The following is a 25696-nucleotide window of genomic DNA, read 5'->3' on the forward strand; positions in this document are numbered from 1 at the left end:
AGACAGGCCAGTGTACAATTATTTTCACTGCACCCCAGATTTTTTACAGCATACAAGAAAGGGCCACTGCACATTTATTTTCACTGTACCCAAGATTTTTTACAGCTAGCACCACTGTATTTTCACAGCATACATCAGGACAGTGCCCCTGCCCGCTGTACAACACAGTGACAGCAACACCCATGTAAAGCTGCAGCACCCCTAACAGCACATGAAACACCAGTGACAGCCAGGACAGAACCCCTAACAGCACAGGTACACCACAGTGACAGGAGCAGCACCCCTACAGAGCACACACTGACCCCACCCGATGCCACCACCCACAGAGAGACAGAGGTCTGTCTCCCTCACTCTCCAAGTCCAGAGTGAAAATGGCGGCGACGTGCGGCTGTTTATATGGAATCCAAAACCAGCGAGAATTTGACAGCGGGATTATGAGATTTTGCCTCGTTCTGGTTTCCGAGTCTGGTGGGAAGTCCCGTGAAGGAACTCAGATCCTGTCTCTGAACGGGATGTTCGGGGGTTCGGTTCTCTGTGAACCAAACCCGCTCATCTCTATTTGTAAGCAGTGTGGCCATTTATTATGAAGACACCGCAGAAGATATCAGATATCTTCTGTTGTCCGTCTGCCATCGTTCGCAAAAGCAGTCCCTGTAGCTGTCTATGGAGATGGAATATTGGCAAATTTACTAAGATGCAAAAAAGGCTAGCATTTGCCCCAGAAGCTAACACCATCTTCAGGTCGCTTTTGCCCATTGTAGCCCATGGGCTACTGTATCGCAAAATCCCTCCACATCAGCGCATACTGCCACATGAGCAACCCAACGATTGCTCATGGACATTTGCATTGACTCTATACATAGAAGAAAAGTGATACCATAAGCTACTGTATAACATCACTTCTTACTCTTTGCCAGGAGAGGCTCTTACAAGAGCCCATATCCCGGCAAGAGACATTTGTTAAGGTCCATGTTATTATTATTTCCTAATGCCGCAATATTAACTCACAGAAATTTTTAAAAATAAACCTTAGTCATATGATTTACTTACCATTTACATTACAATAACTAATTGGAACACACACCATTAGGAGCAAGATGTATCAAACCTTGGAAAGAGAAAAATGCCAACCAGGCTGTATTTGAGAAATGACATAAGCTGGTTGGTGGGTATTTTATCTATATCCACTTTATCTCTCTCCAAGGTTTGAAATAGATATTACATATTATTATTTTTTGTATGTTCTTCTTCATAGAATAAAAATATCATAAAAGTGACAGAATGAGCTACACACTGAGAAATATTTTATGGAAAACTGTATTAGGTATTTACCAGCTCTGTGCATTGCTTTGTGGCCAGACCCTCCCACTGCTGTTCTTGGGAGAGTAGAGATTGGAGGAACTCTGTGACCAGTGTCCTATCTGTTTGTTGTGAGTTCCTCTCCTCCAGTCTGTAATAATGAAAGACACTCATATAAAATGGATATGCATTCACATTGTATGTATGATTGCAAAAAATAATATGAGAACTAAACTATGAGGACTGAACTGAAGTTCGGAGAAACTAATGACTTAAAGGTAGCTATGGTAACTAACAATATGAATATACAGTAGTTTCTGTACTACTAACTTAAGGTGGGTACAAACTGGCCGATATATCGGCCATTCTATTGAACGGCCGATATATCGCTGGTCCGTCAGCCAGTGTATACGCCCGATACGTCTGTGAACTCCGTCGTTCACAGACGTATCGCGTCAGTCCTGCAACACAGCCAACAGCCAATATATCTACTGATATATTGGCACGTCGCTATGTGTGTATGGGCGGTCGGCCGACCGCCCGTAACACATGCTGTGGCTGCTGGCGGTGATTGACAGCTGAACTGGGCGGGTGTGTGTACACGCCCGCCCAGTTCATGACGTCAGTCCCCGACGGATCGGGCAGTGTGTATGCTCAACATTCTGCCCGATCCGTCCATAGATATATCTGCCGATCCATTGATCGGCAGATATATCTACCAGTGTGTACCCACCTTTATACAATGTGGGACCCGCTAATTAATTCTACTTGCCACATTATAATATGGCAGCAGAGGGAGGGTATGAATGGGATTGCCAATTACTATCTGCAACTTCTTGTTTGAGATGTATGGTTGTGGGTGGGATTGGGATGGGGGCTGCACAACCACCTTTTACTAGGTGTTAGTGCAGCTTTACTAGGTATTATCGTAGCTTTAATTAGGCCAGTATTGTAGGTTGTTTACAGAACAAGGATTATAAGATCTGAGGCAGGGCCGGATCTAGGGGGGGGCGAAGGGGGCGACCGCCCCCCCTAACACAGTCATAGCCACGCCCACTTTTGAGCAGAAGAGAGCTCTACTGGGAGAGCCTGAGGCAGAACGATGTGCTGCAGCTTATACCACAGCAGCACAGAGGAGCCAGGAGAACAAGGGTTACAGAGCATTTTGCCCCTCACTTGCTGGCGTGTGGGTACTAGGGCTAATAAATACAATTACCCCATAGCACAGTCACATGTACATAGAACGATCACAAAGCTCTATCTCAGTCTCACTCAAAAAGTTCAGTCAGAATTGAGAGAGGAGGAGTTAGGATTGCAGATGGGAGGAGTTGGGACTGTAGAGGGAGGAGTCAAGATTAAACAGTAAACCGCCCCCCCTAAAGAAAAGTCTAGATCCGTCCCTGATCTGAGGCTACAGTATAATTCAAACCAGCAGCTTACTAACTGGTTGGAGCTGAAAATTTAAAGCGGCACTCACATTCAGTTTAAAGCAAGCCAGGTTTTACACTGAATGTGAGTGCCGCTTTAAACATTTTCAGCTACAACCCGCAGACAAACGCTTCGTAAATATAGCACCTGAAGAGAAGCTTATAGTCTGGTGTCAAACAAACCAAGATCTAATTGTCAGGCAGAAAACCACATCTTTGATGTACTTTATGCAACAAATTCAGTATATTAAGATGTATCATAATCAGGAAAGCACAGCTACATAGGCAGATATCAAACGTAAGTGAACACACTGTACCTCTCTCTCCAGGAGTACCAGCTGGGGACTCATCATTATAACCCCTATTGCCACAGCTTTCCTTGTACACTGCATCATAAAATCCATATCTCTCATCATATTCCTGCCTGGAAAGACAAGAACGGGTCAAGCAGACAGGTCAGAGAGAGCGGCAATGTTTCTGACTTTGTGTCTAATTAGCTGGAATAGTCATACATTTCTACAGAACAAGCCCGGAGAGCCTACGAGCCATGAAATGCGTTATATGTAATTTACAGCAAAATCAATTGGCCTAGAATTACTGTATGGAGGGGAAAATCCCCTTACACGTAAAAGCTTCGCCTGACCAGCACAGCAATGGGAATCCCACCTCTGCATTGTTTCATTCTCAGGATTCTTCTTGCATTAAGAGAAAATCTAAAAATTTGCATTTAAATCAGAGCAAATGTAACAAACTGGTCGATGTACAGTACATACAGTACGTGACAACCAGGGTGTGGGCGTTTTGTGTTTGTGCATATGGTCGATAGGAACACCGGGCAAAATAAGTGGGAAAGCTAATTCTACGGGAGACATATATCTGGGAGTAGAACAGACACAATTTTGAGTATTCTAGAATAGAACAGAATAAAAGTTGGAGATAAATTGCTTACATTCATAAACTGAGTAAAAAGCCCTAAGTATTGCCAATACCTACATAAACATATTATTATTATTATTATTATTACTATTATTAATAATAATAATAATATTACTATGTTTTAAAGGGCATTTCAATTTTCAGGCAACTTAAGGTGTGTACACACAGAGCAATATGGCTCAGCGATTTTGACTATACAGAAATCGCTAAGAAAGTTAGTACATATCGCTCTGTGTGTACACAGTGAGCATTATCGATGCACGTCCCCGCCAGGTCGCTATCACTGGAAAAAATAGACTGTGCAATTTTCACTATGTCGCTGGAAAAGTAAAAGCATTCCTCTATTTAAATGAGTTAATCAAAATCGGCCATAGCCAAAATCACTTTATATACTTATTCAAAATTGCTGGTACAGATAGTCAAAATCCCCTACTGCCAGTTCAAGGTAAATCGCTCAGTCAAAATTGCTCATTGTCAAAATCGCTCCGTGTGTATGGACCTTTACATTTGTTGGCTTTTCTCCTGCACATTTTATAAATATCTGGTGAAATGTAATAACAATACAATACAATACGAATTTATTGTCATCAGTAAACGAATTTGACAGACAAATGGCACTGTACAGACCCACCAACAACGTTGAATAGCTGCAATCTGTGGTAATAGAAAAAAAAAACATATATACTGTAGCAGTGGTTCTCAAACTGTGTGCCGTGGCTCCCTGGGGTGCCTCAGCACACTTGCAGGGGTGCCTCTGGTTGGTGGTCCAGGACTAATTCAGATTATTTGTGATCAATGTTAAAGGGAAATCCAGTGCTGATAGCTGCCGATTATAATATATGCGGCCAAACAGAAGCAAATCCTGTCCCTCGCCATATAACTGAACCTAAGGATGACATATAAAGACAATTCACTTAATGTAACATTTTATTTCCGAATTTCTCAATAAGAAATATTTGGCCATGGGGAGCCGTGAAAAAAATTCTGATACTCTAGGGCGCTGTGACTCTAAAAAGTTTGAGAACCACTGATAGTAAAGGGTGATATCACTAAAAACATTTCAAGTGTTCAACATACATACTGCAGTGCTGACAGGAGGAAACTATCATACAAACGGCCCGTGCGTGCCCTCAGTGTCCTAAACCTCTTTTAGGATTGAAGTTTAACAGAGAACATGTAAAAAGGATGGCTAGGGTCTAATAAAATATTCCTGGTTCTCTCCTGAACCGTCAATTCGTAAAGTTCATGAATGGTTGGCAGCTGCACTCCAGTGATCTTACCTGCAGTCCTAAGTAACCATGCACTCCAGTGCACCCTGATCACTTGCAGTGCAGCTCAATACTCAATATTCTCAATTGAGCAACTGTAAAAAGTTTAGACGCCTAAAAAACCAGAAATGTTGCTGTGCCTTCATCATTAAGGACATTGAGTTTGCAGACCATGGCCCTCATTCAGGTTCAGACGTAGATGTTCAAAAATCACAAACGGGTGATTTACCAATGTCTATCCCTGTGCTGCAACCGTACAGTGTGTGCGCACTTTCAGATTGCGACCGAATCCCGGAAGAATGCGTTTGCAACTTGACTGACAGTGGTGGGCGTCGGGTGGGGCGGTGATGAGATTGGTCCAGACAAAACAGGTGTGTCTGGACTGATTTAGGGATGTCTGCATACGCAGTAGAGGGGCTACCGGTAATCCTGGCAGTCGTGCTGCCTGCATTTCGATCGCATTATTAAATGCAATTACAGTGCTGGGCGGCGCTTCTCATGCTGGGCGGCCTTGCCCTGTGCTGGGCGGACCCAGCATGAGATTTTTTCAGTAGCAGATTTTGCTGTTTAGCAGAATCTGCTACTGATACTTAATGAATGGGGGTCCATGTCAGGCTTGACGAAACCCGAGTAACCGATAATCTAAAAGACTCTACAATCTCAACATCTAAACTGTTAAGGAGAGAGAATTGACTACATAGGAGAGGAATGAGTTAAACATCCTGTGAGGGGTGGACCTAACTGTGAGGAAGTACAGCCCTTAGGAAAAGGGGAGGGTTAGGATATATATAGGCCAGGAGTGGCCATTTTGGGTCTCTTTGATAGTGATTTGCCTTGGGGTAAGTGCTGCTCTGCAGAGATTTTTATTACCCCCTTTTTGCAAATTTGCTTCAAGTTAAATAAAAGCATACCAGCCATGTCTTCTGGCCGCCCTCGTAGGTCTGCTGCAGGATCAGGGACCCCAGCCCGTTACCGGGCGCCCGGCGGTGGGGCTGGTACAGGGAACAAGGTAGTTTCCCCCGAGTGCAGCGTCCCGTCCACTGGGGCTTTTACGGGTTCCGGGGGTCCGGGGCGCAGGGTGCAGGCCATCGGGTCCGACGAGGCCGGTCCGGCCTCAGCAGGCGGGCGCGGCCGGCGCTCAAGGGCGGCTAGGCAGACAGGCCTCCCGGAGGTGGGCGGGCAGCAGCCCGCGCCTCCGGGCCTGGCCAGGGACATGGCTACATCGAGCGCTCGTGGGCGCGCGCAGGCGCGCCGCCCCGGGTGCCCGTCCTCCCCGCATCGCTCGGTTCCCGACGCGAGCCCCTTGCTGGGCCCGGGTAGAGGACCCAGGCGGGGGGGGGAGTCGCGGGCGGGCGTGCGGGGCGAGCCGAGCGGGGCCGGTCACCAGGCTTCTGGCGGCGTCGCCAGACAGGGGCGCGGAGACCTCAGCTGAGGGCGCCCAGGCGGGGAGCGGCGGGCCGCGCGCATGGCGTGCGCGCGTGCCCGCGCGTGGCTCTGGCAGCATCGCTCGCGCATGTGTGCGCGTAGCGACGCCGCGGTCCTCCTTGTCCCCCCAGTCCTCTCCCCTACAACCGGAATCCGGGGTAGAGCGGGAGAGGAGGGGGCCTGGCAGGGATCAACCAGGTATTGCGGGGGCAGGAAACGCTAGTGCGGGGGGCACGAGGAGACGTGCGGGGACTTCCCCCCGACGCGGGGCAGACTCTGCCGGCGGAGCGGGTTCCGTCCGGCGGGGGGTGGGCTCCCGCGAGGGGGAGGGACTGCTTGCAGGCTCTATAACTGGGGACTGGGGGCAGCGCGGTACCGCACGGGATCCCGGGTCGCGGGGTCCTGGGGGTCCGGGCGCCTATCCCCCGGGCCGACATGGCAGCAGAACAGCGGAGTCTGCAGGGGTCATACCTGCGGGCCGGACGGCTCGGCGCGGGCCGCCTCCGGACGGACATACCTCAGGCGACGACGCGGTGGCTCGGAGCGGCACTGACCCTTCCGACGCACTAGCGTCGGCTCTAGCCACGGTGGTGGCGGCGCTGGGTCCGCTGGGCGCGGCCCCTGAACTAGATAGCGGGGAGGGGGCGGCGGATCCGGGACACGCGGTACGTCACCCGCCCAGCGTATTGCGCGTGCATGTCGGGAGCTTGGAGCGGCAGCGGCGCAGCTACATAGGCAGCCCAAGCAGGGCGAGCAAGGTCGGTCACCTAGGACGCCAGCCCCCAGAGGGGCTAGGCGCGGGACACTTCGGTTGGCCGGGTCCTCTCCCCCTCTTCTTCCCACAGATGATCGAGTGGAGACGGAGCTTTCGGAATCAGAGGACGAGGATGTCGCATATGTCACGCCCGAGGAATCCGGGTCCGACCAGTCCACGGCTTCAGGTGAGGCGGGGCAGTCAGGATCGGGTTCGGGCACGCGCTCGTGTTCGCGCAGCTCTTCCTCTTCTTCTTCTTCTTCCTCTTCTTCCTCCTCTTCCCTTTCATCGCCGGCGTCCGGCGCCAGTAGCACGACGAGGGCTAAGAATAGGGCGACTAGATACGCAAAGAAGGCGGCGGGGCCGCAGGAGAGGCGTAAGAGGCGGAGGAGGCTTAGCAGGGACTCTCGCAGGGCCAAGAAGCGACGCGACCTGCCAGGCGTGGTCCGCTGCGAATATACCGCAGTCATGCGGGGGCTTAGGGATAGCTGCCGCAGGAAGATTCGTAAGGGGGACTACGTAGATGTGTTCGTCTTAACCAAAGACGCTAAACGAGATTTCAAGGCGGCAACTGCTAAGAAGGGCATCGGGGCCGAGGCGTTCCGTACTTTCGATAACTGGCTGGCGGGTTTTTGGGTTTTCGCGGCTTGTTACCTTGAGGACAGGCCAGAGGAACACATGAACGTGATTCGGTACCTGCATCTCGTGCATGATATGCAACGCACGTCGGCTGGTACCGAATGGCGGAAGTATGATGAGGATTTTCGGGAGAAGCAGGACGGGTTGTACGTTATGGACTTCGGGTTCAAGGACGTGGAGGTCTGGCTCAAAGTCACCAGGGCCTCGCAGCAGGCCAAGGAGCCCCGGAGCGCAGGGGCGGACGGACACCGCGCAGGGTCGTCCGCCCATGTGCACGGTGCGGACGGCGGGTCGGCCAAGCCAGGTAGGTCGGCCGTCCGGGCAGGGAGGCAGCCCGCAACGAAAGGACTATGTTTCGCGTTTAACAACGCGGCATGTTCCTACGGCAAGCAGTGTCGATTCCGTCACGCTTGCCTCCATTGCGGGGGTTCCCACCTGGCCTCATCCTGCTTCAAGAGTAGTCGGCAGGGCCCCCGTGCTAAGCAATCTTACACAAGAGCGGCATCCGGCGGGAGCGCTCCACAGGGCGCCAACGCCAATTAGGTTGGATACTATGGGTAGATGGTTGGATTGGTATCCAAATAGGGCGGATGCCATGTTTTTATATTCAGGTTTTCGTTTTGGTTTCCGCTTGCCTGTTGCGAGCGATGTTACGGTTCGGGCCCAGAGAAACCTCCAGTCTGCTCGGGCATTGCCTTTAGTGCTGCGGGAAAAGGTCGATAAAGAGGTCAGGCTGGGCAGGATGGAGGGGCCGTTTTCAGCACCCCCAGTGGAGGACCTAATCATCTCCCCGGTGGGGGTGGTCCCCAAGAAAACGCCCGGTTCTTTTCGCCTGATTCAACATCTTTCCTACCCAGCGGGGTCGTCGGTCAACGACGCCATACCTCCGGCACAATGCTCGGTAGTGTATCAGTCGTTTGACGAGGCGCTTGATCTGGTCCGCAGCTATGGCACTGGGGCCCTCATGGCAAAGATTGATGTGGAATCCGCTTTTAGGTTGCTGCCCCTCCATCCGGACTCATTCCGCTTTATGGGTTTCCGGATTGGATCGGAATATTTCATCGACAAATGTTTGCCGATGGGATGTTCCGTTTCATGCTCGTATTTCGAACGTTTTAGCACCTTCCTGCATTGGTGCGTGGAATCTTCGTCGGGTGGTCACGGGGTTGCCCACTACCTCGATGATTTCCTTTGTACGGGACCGGCGGATTCGCCGCGATGTGGCAACTTGCTTTTCAGTATACGAGCATTGTTTTGTCACTTCGGAGTGCCAGTGGCCGAGGACAAAACGGAGGGGCCGGTGTGTTGCCTGTCATTTCTGGGAATCGAGATCGACACGGTGGCAGGCGCGTGTCGCCTACCTTTGGACAAAGTGGCTAAGCTTCGCAACGCCATTGGCCATTTCATGGGTTCGCGCAAGGTTAAGCTGCGGCAGGCGCAATCCTTGCTGGGCATGTTTAACTTTGCTTGTCGGGTCATCCCGATGGGCAGGGTTTTCTGCCGGAAGCTTGAAAGAGCGACTGCGGGGTGTGCCAGACCGCACCACTTTGTACGCTTGTCCGGTGAGATAAAAAGGGATCTGGCCGTATGGGCCTCGTTCCTGGAGGATTTCAATGGTGTGCGCATATGGCAGGCCCCAACGGTCGACAGCGCTAGATTGCAGCTGTTTACCGACGCGGCGGGAGCCTCCGGTTTTGGTTGCTATCTAGAGGGATCTTGGTGCGCGGCATCATGGCCGGCGGACTGGCATCAAGCGGGTTTGACTAAGGACCTTCTGCTCCTGGAACTTTTCCCCATCATGGTTGCGCTGGAAATCTGGGGCGAGCGGCTAGCACATCGCAGCATCTTGTTCAGATGTGACAATCTGTGTGTGGTGCACGCGATTAACAACCAGAGGGCAAAATCGCTGGTGGTGCTAAGGGTGCTAGGGCAGTTGCTGTTGACTTGCCTGCGCAGGAACGTGTGGTTTCGCGCGCAACACGTGCCAGGTCTGGAGAATGGGGTCGCTGACGCACTTTCACGAGGGCAATGGGATAGGTTTTGCTTGTTGGCTCCCGAGGCCGACGAAAGGAGTTTTCATTGTCCCGGTTATGTCTGGCAGGTCATCGGGCCGGACTGGAAGGTCTAGCACTGCGATCGGTCGCGCCATCCACGCTTAAAGCTTACGACCAAGCCTGGAGCGAATGGGAAGAATTTGCTAGAGGACGGAAGCAACGAGGTAAGAGCGGGCATCGGATGATGCTGTCTTTTATTTGGCAGCTTTATGTGTCGGGCAGGTCTAGAGCGGTGGTTTCCCGGTACTTGGCTGGCATTGCGTTCTTCTGCAGAATTAAGGGCGTTCCCGATGTGACGAAAAGTGGGATTCTGCTTAGGGCGATGAAAGGATGGGCGCGCGTTGCGCCTACGCCGCCTGACAGGAGGCGGCCCATTGATGCGGCCTTGCTGCCGGGCATTATCGGGTCGGTCGGAGCCATCGCATCATCTATGTTTGAATCGCTGCTTTTTAGATTGGCGTTCTCCATGGCTTACCACGGTGCCTTTAGGATATCTGAGTTGGTAGCGCCTTCTAAGCAAACGGATTCGCGCTTGCTAGTGGGGGACGTGGTGGTGAGTGGGAGGTCCTTGCTGTGCAGATTGCGATGCTCTAAGACGGACCAAGTGGGGAGAGGCCGATGGGTCAACTTGGTTTCGGCACTTGAGGAGAGCATTATGCCCAGTGCGGTTGGCAGTGCAATATGAGGCAGTAAGGCCTGATTGTCGGGGGTCGTGGTTGCTGCACTATGACGGGCTGCCAGTAACGAAGTTTCAATTTCGGTGGATGATGGGTCGCTGTCTGACGAGCTTGGGCCTTTCCCCCTCCCACTTCGGTACACACTCCTTCCGCATAGGGGCTGCGACGGCGGCTGTGGCGGCGGGTCTTTCAGGGTCGCAAATCCAGGCGGTGGGACGATGGAAGTCGTCCTGTTATAAGCGATACATTCGCCCCGTCGCCTGAGATATTTTGCTCAGGCGTAGTTTGTCTTATTAAGATTAGTGTAAGATCATGTTGGTCTTGTGTTTATGCATATGTTATGTTTGCTGTCCGTTGGTTTGTTTACCCGTGTGTGATCCTACTCAGGGATTAGCCACTCGCCGCTGCTGGCGTGAGCCGGCAGCGGGGGTCTGGAGTTATTTTGCGATTTTTGCCTGACTTGACGGACTGAATTCTAATCATTAATTCGGCTGATCTGTTCTAATATAAGTCCCTCAGCAGGTTTTATGCTTTCACCTCCAGCTGAGTTACTTCATGTGTTACCCCCTTTTTTATACCCCCCCCTCCCCCCCCCCCCTCCCCTCTTTAATTTCGTTTTGTTTTGTTTTGCCTTTCCCTTTGTGTGTTAATGTTTTGCTTCAAATCAGCCAGAAGCTCGTGAGATCGGCTAGGCCGTGACTGCTGCGACATTTGGAAGCAATAAATTTTTTTTCTTTTTGGCAGATCCTTCAGGTTAACGCAATTACAAGTTATGGCGTAGAATTCTAGTAACAAATTTTACCCCTTTTTCCTCCTCTTCAGGTTGTGTTGCTGATGGCTTGCCCGCAGGGCCGGTTCGAATGCCCTCGGCGCCCCGGGCAGGGAATGGGGGCGTGGCTTACTACAGGGGGCGTGGTCAGTCACGCCCCCTGTACAGCAGAAGCGCCGCTTAAATGCTGAGCGGTGCGCGATGACGTCATCGCGCACCGCACAGCAAAAGGTCCTCTCCGCGAAGGGAAACTAGACGCATAGTGTCTAGTTCCCTTCGCGGAGAGGACCTTTGCTGTGCGGTGCGTGATGACGTCATCGCGCACCGCTCAGTAATGGTCCTCTTTGCGAAGGGAAACTAGACGCTACGCGTCTAGTTCCCTTCACGGGACCAGAGCCGCAGGAGCCGGGGGGACACAGCGGGCAGCGGAGGGCACAGCAGTGGCGGATCTTGCCATGGTGCGGCGCCCTCCGGATGGCACCAGCGCCCTCCGGAAGGCGGCGCCCCGGGCAAAAGTACTGCTTGCCCGTGGCAAGATCCGCTACTGCTTGCCCGTTTGGGTGGTCGGCCACTCGTATGTCTTTTGGGCAGCAAGGTTTTTGGCCTCTGATAGGGCTCAGAGGTTTCCTGGAGGTCAAGGAATCAGATGGCTTGGTTGGCAAGGAATGATGTGGAAAGATCTGATGAGTAGACTAGTCTGTCAGGCCAGCAAGCATGGGGTTCCCAAGGTTTTGGTTGTCCATTTAGGTGGCAACGACCTAGGGAAGAGGACTTCCTTGGAGTTACGGTGGGCCATGATACAAGATCTGGCAAGGGTGGCCGCAGCATGGACCAATTGTATATTGGTATTTTCCCCGATGGTGCCAAGGTTGAGTTGGCGAGGTGTGGAGGACGGACGCGTAATAGATGAGGCCAGGATAAAGGTGAATGGGGCAGTGGCGAAGTGGGTCTTGGCCCACGGAGGTAAAGTGGTTCGCCACCCTAGGATTCGGTTCCGAGACAGTCACCTTTTTCGGCCTGATGGTGTACATCTATCCAATGAGGGGATGATGTTTTTCCTGGAGGATCTGTTCCTAGTGTTGCAGGAGTTAGGGTAGGTTATGGTGGCGGTGCGAGGACTCTGGGATGGAGTCCTTCGCTTTTGGCGGAAAAGAACGGCAGTTTGTTAGTTGTATGGTTTTTATAGGTAGTAAGTTTCAGTGCTATATGGTTTAGGTGCACTCACCTCCATCGACTTAATGGCCGCTCGACCACCCATCCGGGAGGCAGCGGCAGGGCACCCAGGAGCGGTGGGAAGTCACTGTGGGGGTTGTGTTGACACCTATTACCGATTTTGATAGGGTGCTGGACGGTTTCGGTCAGTTTACCATTTTAAGTTTACCAATAGTTTAATAGAGCCGTTCTTTTTTCTGCCACCATTATGCCGGCTGATTCGGCATCTTAACAAACTTTTTTCCAATTACAGGTTTTGCTATGGTTAGGGTCAAATAAATAGCTAGCAATTTTTCTGCCAAAATCAAGTCTCCGTGTCTTTATTTACTGGTATAAGAGGTAACTAAGGTTTACTTGAATAAAGGGGGTCCACCAAATATCACTAGGATGTTTAGGAGAGATAATTGACTACATAGGAGAGGAATGAGTTAAACATCCTGTGAGGGGTGGACCTAACTGTGAGGAAGTACAGCCCTTAGGAAAAGGGGAGGGTTAGGATATATATAGGCCAGGAGTGGCCAATTTGGGTCTCTTTGATAGTAATTTGCCTTCCCGCCCTCCCGCCCCATGGGTAGAGGTTGTGTTTTGACACGGTGTGCATTGGCGTCTAATTGTTTGGCTGGTTTTATTCGTTGGCTATTTATCGGCGGAAAAGAACGGCAGTTTGTTAGTTGTATGGTTTTTATGGGTAGTAAGTTTCAGTGCTATATGGTTTAGGTGCACTCACCTCCATCGACTTAATGGCCGCTCGACCACCCATCCGGGAGGCAGCGGCAGGGCACCCAGGAGCGGTGGGAAGTCACTGTGGGGGTTGTGTTGACACCTATTACCGATTTTGATAGGGTGCTGGACGGTTTCGGTCAGTTTACCATTTTAAGTTTACCAATAGTTTAATAGAGCCGTTCTTTTTTCTGCCACCATTATGCCGGCTGATTCGGCATCTTAACAAACTTTTTTCCAATTACAGGTTTTGCTATGGTTAGGGTCAAATAAATAGCTAGCAATTTTTCTGCCAAAATCAAGTCTCCGTGTCTTTATTTACTGGTATAAGAGGTAACTAAGGTTTACTTGAATAAAGGGGGTCCACCAAATATCACTAGGATGTTTATGAACACTGGTAATTTTGGTGTCAAACATCTCCATCTAAAATCCACTACTACTAATTCTTTAGTCTTAAGGCCCGTACACACTGGCCGATATATCGGCCGTTCTCTTGAACGGCCGATATCTCGCGGGTCCGTCGGCCAGTGTGTACAGCCGATACATCCGTGAACTCCGTCGTTCACAGACGTATCGCGTCGGCCCCGCAGCACAGCCGACGGCCAATATATCTACCGATGTATTGGCGCGTTGCTGTGTGTGTACAGGCGGTCGGCCGCCTGCCCGTACACATGCTGCGGCGGCCGGCGGTGATTGACAGCTGAACTGAGCGGGCGTGTGTACACGCCCGCCCAGTTCATGATGTCAGTCTCCGATGGATTGGGCAGTGTATATGCTCAACACACTGCCCGATCCGTCCATAGATATATCTGCCGATCAATTGATCGGCAGATATATCTTCCAGTGAGTACCCACCTTAATGCTGGGTACACACCTAAAGATATATTTGCAGATCAACCACCATTGCCATCTGCAGATATATCTGTTGTTGTGGCCATTGGCCAATTCATCTTTCCTCTGTACACACTGCCAGATCATCGGTGTGAAATGTGCCACATATTCCTGCAATTGACATAATGGGCTGGCCTTCTACAGAGCACACACTACAATTTAGTGTATGTGATGACAGCCGCAGCTTTGCAGGCATCTCTGGCCAGCGGCACATTTGAGAACAGAGGTTGAAAAACGCTGAAGTACAAAAGCAGTGGCCAAAAAGTAATATCACGCATTGGCCCACACAATAAAGTACACGCATTAGGCCACACACACACAAAAAAAATCACACCACATTGGCCCCCACAATACATTACATATTTTGGCCCCCTCAATAGATTGCATACACAGCCCAATACAGTAATTATTACACACCCTGCCATGCTCAATGCTAGCCTGGGAGGACCGGCTCTCAGGTGGACATTTTACAAAATCTCAATTGCAGAAACTAGTCCTACAAGCTGAATAAAAAGAGCACATACAATGGCGGAGAAATTGCTATAGTATTTTTTTTTTTAATCCTTCCCTAATGCCCATTTCATTAAAAAATTAAATAAATGAAAATATCCTCATTTAATTTTTATTTAAAAAATAAAATAAAAAAAAATACAAATTAAGATTTCCAATTAGGTACTATACTCTAAGCAGCCAAGCAGGGACTGTGGGCTCTGCAACGCTGCCTACTCCACGACATCTGTCCCACACTGACACTGGTTCCCAATAGGACAACACTGTTTCCAAGCTGATGCTGCTCCCGACAACACCTCTGATCCCATGAGGAATCCAAGGCAAGCCGCTCTCATACAGTCCGCGCTGATCCTGACTCCCACGCTGATGTTCACAGTCCCGCGCTGATGCTGACGCCGCCCTCACCAGTGATCCCAGGACATGTGAGCATTTACATCATCCAGTCCACCTTCAAGACAGACTAGCCAGCCACCCTATCGCGCATCAGCCATACACACAGTACGATGCACTAGATATATTGGTCATCGTCTGTGCAGCACAGCCAATGCAATATGTCTGTGAATGATGCTGTTCACTGACATATCATTTGTATATACCCGCTGATCAGTGAATGATATACAGTATCATCCGATCAATTGATCAGGTGATATATCATTTACTGTGTACCCAGCAATATATCTAGTGCCCACAGACACTCATAATAGAATAAAGATGCGTCAGAGCAAATACTGGGCATCCCAGCCTAAACTCAAGGAACTAAAGTATTGGAAACTGATGCGCACATCAACCCTCCCCACACACACACACACACACACACACACTGTCGAAGTCGAAAAATATTGCAGTACATACATCACGTACAAACTACACACAGATGGCCTCCGTGCGCGTACTTGTTCTTCCATGCGTGCGCATATTCGCAATTTGCGTATGGTCGCTCCCGCGGTCCTGCGCATTAGCGCGTGGTATGAGTATTTATGGTAGAGTTTGTGAATGCATGAAAAAGCCATCAAAACACATTACATATTTAATCCAAATAGTGCACAATCTACTGTTATGCACACCAGTGCCTGCAGGAATGTACTGGTGTTTGAACTGTTATGCACACCAGTGCCTGCAGGAATGTACTGGTGTCTGAACGGATAGGGATGCAAAACAAATGAATTTACAGACAGACTGGGGAATATGACATTACGTACACAGAAGGTGATAGGGTAACAAAATAAACACAAAGTGAACAGAGAAGCCCAGAGGCTAAGAAACTGGGTGTCTCCCTAGTATTAGTAATGCTCAGATGGAAAAAGCAAGATGTTGTGTTTAAATACGTAGAGAACCCGAAATGCTGTTGCTAAGGGCAACAGCAAAACCCTAAAGGGTTACCAACAGGTGTGGCAGTAAACTCCTTGGTCAGAGATGGAATGATAGACACAAGGAGAGTCTCCACAATCCTAATCCTCACTTGCAGTGCACAGGTTCAGCTTACTGCCACTAAACTGACACCTGAACTCCTTGCACAGTGAGACAGGATTTAGGCAGGCAAATCTGAGAATACAGCCGCAAACTTGCTAAGTTCACAGAGTAGCAAAAGAACCCCAGCAAGTTAAACGACTGACTCCAGTCTTACTGCTAGGTCTGGATTGGCAGAGTGTAGTACCAAATCCCCAGGCCTATTTGCAGTAAGCAACAACAAATACAAAGCTACACAGTACTGGCTAACTTTCAGGAACTAACTAACCAACAAAGATTCAGCAGCATCTGCTTAACCTGAGAAGAGGCCTTATATAGCAGGTGCTGTCCACGCCCCACTCAGACCTCACAGACTGTGAGCACAAAAACCAGCACCGGATCCCCTGCCGTGCACAGAGCCAGTAACCACTGCACAGCAAAAGACCCGAACCGGAGTATCAGCTGCGCTCAGGTTACTCCGCTAGCACTTGTCTCCCGGTTGCCATGACGACGTGGCAGCACAGGGCAGGAGACCCTAACAGTACCCCCCCTCTGACGAGGGGTCAAAGAACCCCTACCACCGGGTTTATCGGGGAACTGCGAGAAGAAAGAGCATATCAGTCTGGGGGCATGAAGATCACAACTGCGCACCCATGACCGCTCCTCCGGGCCATACCCCTTCCAGTGCACCAAAAATGACAGCCGACCCCGAACCATCTTGGAGTTAAGAATCCTTTCAACAACAAACTCACTCTGGCCACGTATCAGAAGAGGGGAAGGTCTTCCACTGGAAGAAGGATTACTAATCGCCCGTTTTAAAAGGGAACAATGAAATGTTTTATTGATACCCAAAGAACGGGGCAGATCTAACTGAAATGCCACCGGATTGATAACCCTGGTGATCTTATAAGGGCCGATGAACCGGGGGCCTAACTTATGAGATGGCGGTCTCAACTTCAAATTCTTGGTAGACAACCAGACGAAGTCTCCTAATTTGAAGCTGCAGGGTCTTTTCCGCTTATCAAAAACCCTTTTGGTCACTAATGACACAGACACAAGGGCTTTCTTCACTTTCCTCCAAATACCTCTAAGGACCGAAACCACAGAGGAACCACCAGGCGTGGAGTCCAGGGGGTCAAAAGAATTGGCCTTAGGATGATGCCCATACACACAAAGGAAGGGAGAGATCCCTGTAGCAGAGTGAGCCGCGTTGTTATAGGCAAACTCCGCCATGGACAGATGAGCAACCCAGTCAGTCTGACACTTGGAGACATAACACCTGAGGAACTGCTCCAAGGACTGGTTCACCCTTTCAGTCTGCCCATTAGACTGCGGATGGTAGCCTGACGACAAGCTGACAGAAATCTGGAGATCGGAACAAAATGCCCTCCAGAATTTGGCCACAAACTGGGATCCGCGGTCAGAGACCACATCAAGTGGCAACCCATGGAGACGCACAACATGCAGCATAAATAATTCAGACAGGCGTCTGGCCGATGGCAGCCCAACCAGTGGAACGAAGTGCGCCATCTTCGAAAACCTGTCAACGACAACCCAGATGGCTGTCATCCCCGAGGATTTGGGCAAGTCCACCACAAAATCCATTGAAATGTGGGTCCATGGCTTAGATGGGATAGAGAGTGGATGTAATGGGCCAACAGGAACCCCTCTAGGAGTCTTATTTCGGGCACAGATGTCACATGCCCGAACCCACTGATCCACATCCTTAGCCACCGAGGGCCACCACACCGCCCTAGATAGCAACTCCCGAGTTCTGGCAATACCCGGGTGACCTGCCGACTTCTTGGCATGGAATTCCAGGAACACTCGCTGTCTTAACCTAGGAGGCACAAACAAAAGACCTACCGGAAGGTCTGGAGGAGCCTGCTCCTGTGCTCTAAGGACTAATGATAAGAGGTCCTGGGTAATGCCCACTTTAATACATGATGGGGACACAATGGGCAACGGCTCCTCGGTGGTCTCCTGGATTGGAGCAAAACTCCGCGAGAGCGCATCAGCCTTGATGTTTTTTGACCCAGGGCGATATGTTATCAAAAAATTAAAGCGAGCAAAAAACAAAGCCCATCGTGCCTGCCTGGCATTGAGATGCTTCGCTGACTCTAAATATGCCAGATTCTTATGGTCGGTGAGAATTGAGACCACAAACTTAGCCCCCTCAAGCCAGTGTCTCCACTCCTCGAGTGCATCCTTAATAGCCAACAATTCCCGGTTACTCACGTCATAATTCATCTCGGCAGGCGAAAATTTACGGGAAAAGTAAGCACAGGGATGAAGGCGATTATCAGACACTCCCATCTGAGAGAGCACTGCCCCAATACCCATCTCAGAGGCATCCACCTCCACCACAAAAGGACGCTCTGGATCTGGGTGTCGCAGCACCTTGGCCGAGACAAATGCCCTTTTGAGACGGGCAAAAGCCGCTTTGGCCTCACAAGACCAGTGAGCAACATCCACCCCTTTCTTAGTGAGTGCCACCAAGGGCGCCACTATAGACGAAAATCCAGCGATAAATCGTCTATAAAAATTCGCAAAGCCCAGGAAACGCTGAAGCGCCTTCAAACTAGTGGGCTGCACCCAATCCAGGACTGCCTGTACCTTGGAACCCTCCATTTGGAAACCTTCTGGGGAGATAATATATCCTAGAAATGCGATTTGCTGAACTTCAAATTCGCACTTCTCCAGCTTCGCCCCAAGCCGGTGGTCTCTGAGTTTCTGGAGGACTAAGCGTACATGCTTCCGATGTTCCTCCAGGGAATGGGAGAAGATTAGGATGTCATCTAAGTATACAACTAAGAATCTATCCAAATATTCCCTGAGTACATCATTCATGAAATCCTGGAAGACTGCCGGGGCATTACAGAGCCCAAAAGGCATCACCAAATATTCATAATGCCCTGAGTGGGTATTAAAGGCAGTCTTCCATTCATCCCCCTCTCTTATTCGGATTAGATTGTACGCACCGCGTAGGTCAATCTTAGAAAAAATGGTGGCAGTACGAAGCTGGTCAAACAAGACCGAAATGAGAGGCAGTGGGTATGAGTTTTTAATCGTGATACGGTTCAATTCCCTGAAGTCGATGCAGGGTCGCAACGAACCGTCCTTTTTACCCACGAAGAAGAACCCCGACCCAACTGGAGACTGTGAAGGTCTGATAAATCCCTTAGCCAAGTTCTCCTGAATGTACTCTGCCATAGCCTGAGTCTCAGGACGTGACAAGGAGTACAACCTGCTCTTGGGAAGCTTAGCATTTGGCAACAAATCAATGGCACAGTCATAGGGGCGATGGGGAGGTAGTACCTCTGCAACTTTTTTGGAGAACACGTCCGCAAAATCTGCATAACACCCTGGCAATCCTGGCAAACTTAGCTGCGAGAGCCTGACTGGAAGGCTCAAGCAACTCCTGAAACAATCAGTACCCCAACTAAGAATCTCCCCAGAGACCCAGTCAAATTGAGGATTGTGGGCCCTTAACCAGGGTAACCCCAACACCAATGGGGCAAAAGTACAGACAGTCACATAAAAGGACAATTTTTCAGAGTGTGTGGCTCCAATAAACAAAGAAATCTGGCTAGTGCAAGACGTAATTTTACCTTGGGATAATGGTTCCCCGTTTAACCCACAAATCTCAATTTCCGATGCCAAGGGTACTAAGGGAACAGAGTGTTTCAGGGCGAATTGGCGGTCCATAAAAACCCCGTCGGCCCCACTGTCCACAAAGGCCTCAGTCTTGACAGTTTGACCGAGGATCTTCAAGGTCACCGGAATGATAAAAGTCTTCTTGGGAAATTCTGACTTCTGGCCTGACAGGATATTTCCCATCACCCTCAGGCCCAGAAGTTTTCCGGCTTTTCTGGGCATGATACTACCACATGACCTTTATTCCCACAGTACAAACACAACCCCTGCTGTCTCCTCCGCGTCTTCTCACGCGAGGAGAGGCGGGTAGCCCCAATCTGCATAGGCTCCTCGGAAAATTCCTCAGAGTCTGAGGTTCCCTTGGGAAAGAAGGAAACCTCGGTCTCCCTTTCAAGCCTACGCTCTCTCAGTCGTCTATCCACCCGGATGGATAACTGCATGAGCTGATCCAAGCTATCAGGCAAGGGATATTGTACCAGTTGGTCTTTTATCTGGTTAGAAAGACCTCTTCGGTACTGGTGTCTCAGGGCTGGGTCATTCCACTGGGTATCATGGGCCAACCTCCGAAACTCCGTACAGTAAACCTCAACTGGCCTTCGCCCTTGCTTAAGGATCGAAATCTGAGCCTCGGCTGAGGCCGTCTTGTCAGGGTCATCATACAACATGCCCAGTGCTGTAAAAAAAGCATCAACACTTTTAAGCGACGGACAGTCAGGCTGCAACCCATATGCCCAGACCTGTGGGTCTCCTTGTAGCAAGGAAATCACTATGCCCACCCGCTGAATCTCCGACCCAGAAGACTGAGGCCTAAGCCGGAAGTATAGCTTGCAGCTCTCCTTGAAACAAAAGAACTGCGAGCGATCTCCAGAAAAACGATCCGGGAGATTAACTTTCGGCTCCTTAACCCCTGAAGGTGCTGCTGCTGCGGGAGCTCCGCCAGCGGCCTGGGAGGTGTGCATTTTAATGGACAAATCATTAAATTGTCGAGTCAGGACCTGCACCTGATCGACCACCTGTTGCAACGTATTTTGAGGGGTATGCTCCATATTCCCACAAAATTTCAACAGGAGTATTGGGCTGCTGAATATGTTATGCACACCAGTGCCTGCAGGAATGTACTGGTGTCTGAACTGTTATGCACACCAGTGCCTGCAGGAATGTACTGGTGTTTGAACTGTTATGCACACCAGTGCCTGCAGGAATGTACTGGTGTCTGAACGGATAGGGATGCAAAACAAATGAACTTACAGACAGACTGGGGAATATGACATTACGTACACAGAAGGTGATAGGGTAACAAAATAAACACAAAGTGAACAGAGAAGCCCAGAGGCTAAGAAACTGGGTGTCTCCCTAGTATTAGTAATGCTCAGATGGAAAAAGCAAGATGTTGTGTTTAAATACGTAGAGAACCCGAAATGCTGTTGCTAAGGGCAACAGCAAAACCCTAAAGGGTTACCAAGTAACGGGTGTGGCAGTAAACTCCTTGGTCAGAGATGGAATGATAGACACAAGGAGAGTCTCCACAATCCTAATCCTCACTTGCAGTGCACAGGTTCAGCTTACTGCCACTAAACTGACACCTGAACTCCTTGCACAGTGAGACAGGATTTAGGCAGGCAAATCTGAGAATACAGCCGCAAACTTGCTAAGTTCACAGAGTAGCAAAAGAACCCCAGCAAGTTAAACGACTGACTCCAGTCTTACTGCTAGGTCTGGATTGGCAGAGTGTAGTACCAAATCCCCAGGCCTATTTGCAGTAAGCAACAACAAATACAAAGCTACACAGTACTGGCTAACTTTCAGGAACTGACTAACCAACAAAGATTCAGCAGCATCTGCTTAACCTGAGAAGAGGCCTTATATAGCAGGTGCTGTCCACGCCCCACTCAGACCTCACAGACTGTGAGCACAAAAACCAGCACCGGATCCCCTGCCGTGCACAGAGCCAGTAACCACTGCACAGCAAAAGACCCGAACCGGAGTATCAGCTGCGCTCAGGTTACTCCGCTAGCACTTGTCTCCCGGTTGCCATGGCGACGTGGCAGCACAGGGCAGGAGACCCTAACATCTACACATAGTCTCCCTGCACCACACCAGCAAGTTACAATAGTTTAAATGGTATCAGAACAAAGGGATTCACCTTTACAGGATAGGAGGGGACAGAACAAGGTTATAAGGTGGTGCTTGGTATCCAGCTTTAGGGTATATTAAGGGAAATATTCCGGTGTTGGTTTGCAGAAGATCGCACGCTCCTGCGAATAGTTATGCGCAGGAGAAGAATATAAATATAAACTGTATTTACTGTACATTTGTTATACGGCGGGAACCCAGAGGAGACCACCTGCAAGTGCACCTGGAACAGACATCGTCCACCTATTCAAACCAACCTATGTCCTCTCCTGTACTGTAAATGACCATCCCCGTGTCCAATGGACAAAGAGATTACAGTATCCATTGTGTTAGGTTTTGGAAGATTGTATAAAAGAGCCCGCTGCATGCCTGGTCACACACAGACTCTAAAGGTCATCTACCTAGATGACTGAGGACCAGACTGGGAAGCGCAGGCGAAACCAAACAAGTATGTACCATTGATTGTAGCCATTATTCTATTGTATTGTATTGTTTATATTGTTACCCCCTGCAAGTAAAGAACCGTTGGTGGGTTAGACCCCAACCTAGTTTTGATTTAGAATTGGTGTCGTGTTCCATTTCCTTGCTAAGGTTTAAAGTGTATTTACAGCCACTCGGGCTGCTGCATTGTGCTAACAGCGAATAGGCCTGTGTACGCAAACTGTGTAGTCCCTACGCCCTTTCGGTGTACACACGCAGAGTGCGTACACTGTGCGACCTTTGTGTACGTAAGGTTTGTAAATAATATAAAGGTCAAAGGTTAATTACTGCGGCCGCAGTGGCTCAATAGTAAAGTGTATCAAGTGTGTTTAAGGTATATGCTTTTTAGTCCTGTAAGTAAACCAGCGTTTACAACACACACACACACACACACATCCCCTGTGGCTACCTCCCTCTGGCCGGGCCACATGCTGTACACATCACCTGCACCCCCACGCTGGGCTCCAGCTGGATACCTACTGCTCCCGATATTTACAACACCCCCCCCACGGGTGGTATTTATGTGACCGGTGGTCACATGACCTCCCCCAAAATCCCGCCCCCTCACTATCTCGACGGTCGGCATGATGACCAACAGGGACTATTTCCACTTGTGGGTGTCATCACCGAGCCCGCAAGGGGCTTGCTGCACTCGCCCCTTCCCGTTGGGATCCCGACGTCGGTATGCTGCTAAGATCCCAGCGTCGGTATGCTGACCGGCGGTAAGGAGACCATTAGTCAGCAATACCACCCCCCACCCCCACCAGTGTCCCAACCCCCCTTGGCTGTGTGCTACAAGATGCCCAAACTCACCAGCTCCAGGGCATGCCAACTGTAGACAGTGGCGGTGGGATAGAGTCTGTGCACGGAAGATCCTGTCCCATGCTGACTACGGATGCACTGCTGCTGCTCCCACGTGCAAGTGTAGTCACGGGGAGGAGAAAGGGAACAGGTGTAGGCATAAGTGTGCATGTAGCTGGGGGGGAGGGAGGCACAAGTGCAGGTGTTGTCACGGGGAGAAGAGGGGGCACAGGTGTAGGTGTGGGGAGGCAAAAGTGCAGGTGTAGTCACGGGGGAGGCAAAGTGCAGATGTAGTCACGGGGGAGAGGGGGCACAAGTGCAGGTATAGTCATGGGGGAGGCAAAGTGCAGGTGTAGTCACGGGGGAGGCAAAGTGCATGTGTAGTCACAGGGGAGAGGGGGCACAAGTGCAGGTATAGTCATGGGGGAGGGGGTGGAGAGGCACAAGTGCAGGTGTAGTCATGGGGGGCAGAGTGGGTGCAGGTGTAGTCATGAGGGGTTAGAGGCACAAGTGCAGGTGTAGTCATGGGGGGCAGAGCATACTTGCCTACCTGACCCTCTCCATGAGGGAGAAAATGCTCTGTTCCTGGACTTTCCTGGTAATGTATGATTGCCATCACCTGTGGTGAGCTAGTTAATTGATAAGAAAGGTGTTTCACCACAGGTGATGGCAATCATACATTACCAGGAAAGTCCAGGAACAGAGCATTTTCTCCCTCATGGAGAGGGTCAGGTAGGCAAGTATGGGGCAGAGTCATACTTGCCTACCTGATCCTCTCCATGAGGGAGAAAATGCTCTGTTCCTGGTCTTTCCTGGTAATGTATGATTGCCATCACCTGTGGGGAGCTAGGTAATTGATAAGAAAGGTTTTCACCACAGGTGATGGCAATCATACATTACCAGGAAAGTCCAGGAACAGAGCATTTTCTCCCTCATGGAGAGGGTCAGGTAGGCAAGTATGGGCAGAGTGGGTGCAGGTGTAGTCATGAGGGGTTAGAGGCACAAGTGCAGGTGTAGTCACGGGGGGAGAGGGGGCACAGGTGTAGGTGTGTGGGAGGGGGATGCAAAAGTGCAGGTGTAGTCACGGGGGAGAGGGGGCACAGATGCAGATATAGTCACGGGGGGTGAGGCACAAGTGCAGGTGTAGTCACGGGGGGGAGAGGGGTAACAGATGTAGGTGTGGTGGGAGGCAACAGTGCAGGTGTAGTCATGGGGGAAAGGGGGGGCACAGGTGTAGGTGTGGTCACGGGGGAGGGGGGACACAAGTGCGGGTGATCGCCAGCCGCAGCTCCATTTCCTTGTGGAAGTGGTGCAGCTGGCAGAGCTGGAAGCTGGAGGCAGGTCTGCTGGTCCTGGGAGGATTTGCTGGAGATGCCCAAGGCACGGAACGGGGGAGAGGGCGGCGGCAACAACAGAGAGCCAGGCACGCACCGCGTACATGAAGAGGCCACAGCAACAGGTTTGTTCTGGAGGATTGCGATCTCTCCTTCAGCTGCCTTGAGGTGACAGGCGCCGTGAACGTACACTGGGGACAGAGGCACTGTATGGAGCTGGTCCGCTGACCACACCAAACCCGGGACACAGATTATTTAAATAATCCCGCCCACTTGAAGACGGTTAACATATCGAGCGACTCTGGGTCGGCCGTACACACAGAACGATGTACCAATGTATCTACAGATATATTGGTCATTGTTTGTGCAGCAGGGCCAACATAGACAGGCATATCATTTATATACACCCGCCGACCAGTTGACGATATATTGGCCGATCAATTGATAGGCCAATATATCTGCCAGTGTGTACCCACCTTTAGCTTCATTTAGGATTGGGTAATTTGCCTAAAGGGCCCTACACACTGGCCGACATGACTACACGATATTAACGATCTCGTTCATAAATGAACGAGATACCGTTCATATCATGCAGTGTGGAGGCTCCAGCGATGAACGATGCGCGGCCCCATGCTCGTTCATCGCTGGTCCCCCGTCGGCTGTACATGCAGGCCAATATGGACAATCTCGTCCATATTTGCCTGCACTTCAATGCAGCCGGGTGACGGGGGGAGTGAAGAAACTTCACTCCCCCCGCCACTGCCCCCCCCCCCCCGCTGCCGGGTCGCTCGCCGGCCGTATCCGCCGTCGGGCAGCTCGGCGGTGGATTGGCCAGTGTGTAGGGCCTATTACTCCAGGCGCCAAACTCTCCAATCTCATATATGCAGTTACGAGTTGCAGGTTGTTCGGGACTTTGTGCGAGTCTGCCCTAATTCTTAAAGCTGTAATTATTTACACTGCAAAACCTTTTGCCGTGTAAATGATTGCCGCTTTAAAAAGTCCCACACAGCCTGTAACTTGTAAGCTATTATATTTCACCCTACATCGCTGAACATCACCGTAAATTTATGATAATCCTAATCCGCTGCATCATATTAACAGAGTTGCCGCTAACAAATGCACAAAGCTGAAGTTGTATCCTCTACACAGAGCAGGTCACTGTCATATCCAATGGCAATGAAAACACAGCACTTAAAGAGCAGTACACACGGGGAGAGATGTGTGCTGAGCGATCTGTCACAGACCGCTCAGCACACATCTCTAC

At 50.4% G+C, this 25696-nt stretch overlaps 1 protein-coding gene across 3 annotated transcripts in view; it reads right to left on the bottom strand.

Annotated features, from left to right (window-relative positions):
- The window catches only part of SEC16B (SEC16 homolog B, endoplasmic reticulum export factor), a 327501-nt gene that overhangs the window by 269015 nt on the left and 32790 nt on the right, over nt 1–25696 (bottom strand). For all 3 annotated transcript variants that reach the window (XM_063939718.1, XM_063939716.1, XM_063939717.1), the window contains exons 3-4: nt 3044–3150; nt 1333–1450 (exon numbers count right to left, since the gene is read on the bottom strand). In XM_063939718.1, the coding sequence (XP_063795788.1) occupies nt 1333–1450; nt 3044–3150 (225 nt within the window). The remainder of the gene's footprint in view (nt 1–1332; nt 1451–3043; nt 3151–25696) is intronic.

The sequence above is a fragment of the Pseudophryne corroboree genome, chromosome 9 (assembly GCF_028390025.1).
Source record: "Pseudophryne corroboree isolate aPseCor3 chromosome 9, aPseCor3.hap2, whole genome shotgun sequence".
Taxonomy (NCBI): domain Eukaryota; kingdom Metazoa; phylum Chordata; class Amphibia; order Anura; family Myobatrachidae; genus Pseudophryne; species Pseudophryne corroboree.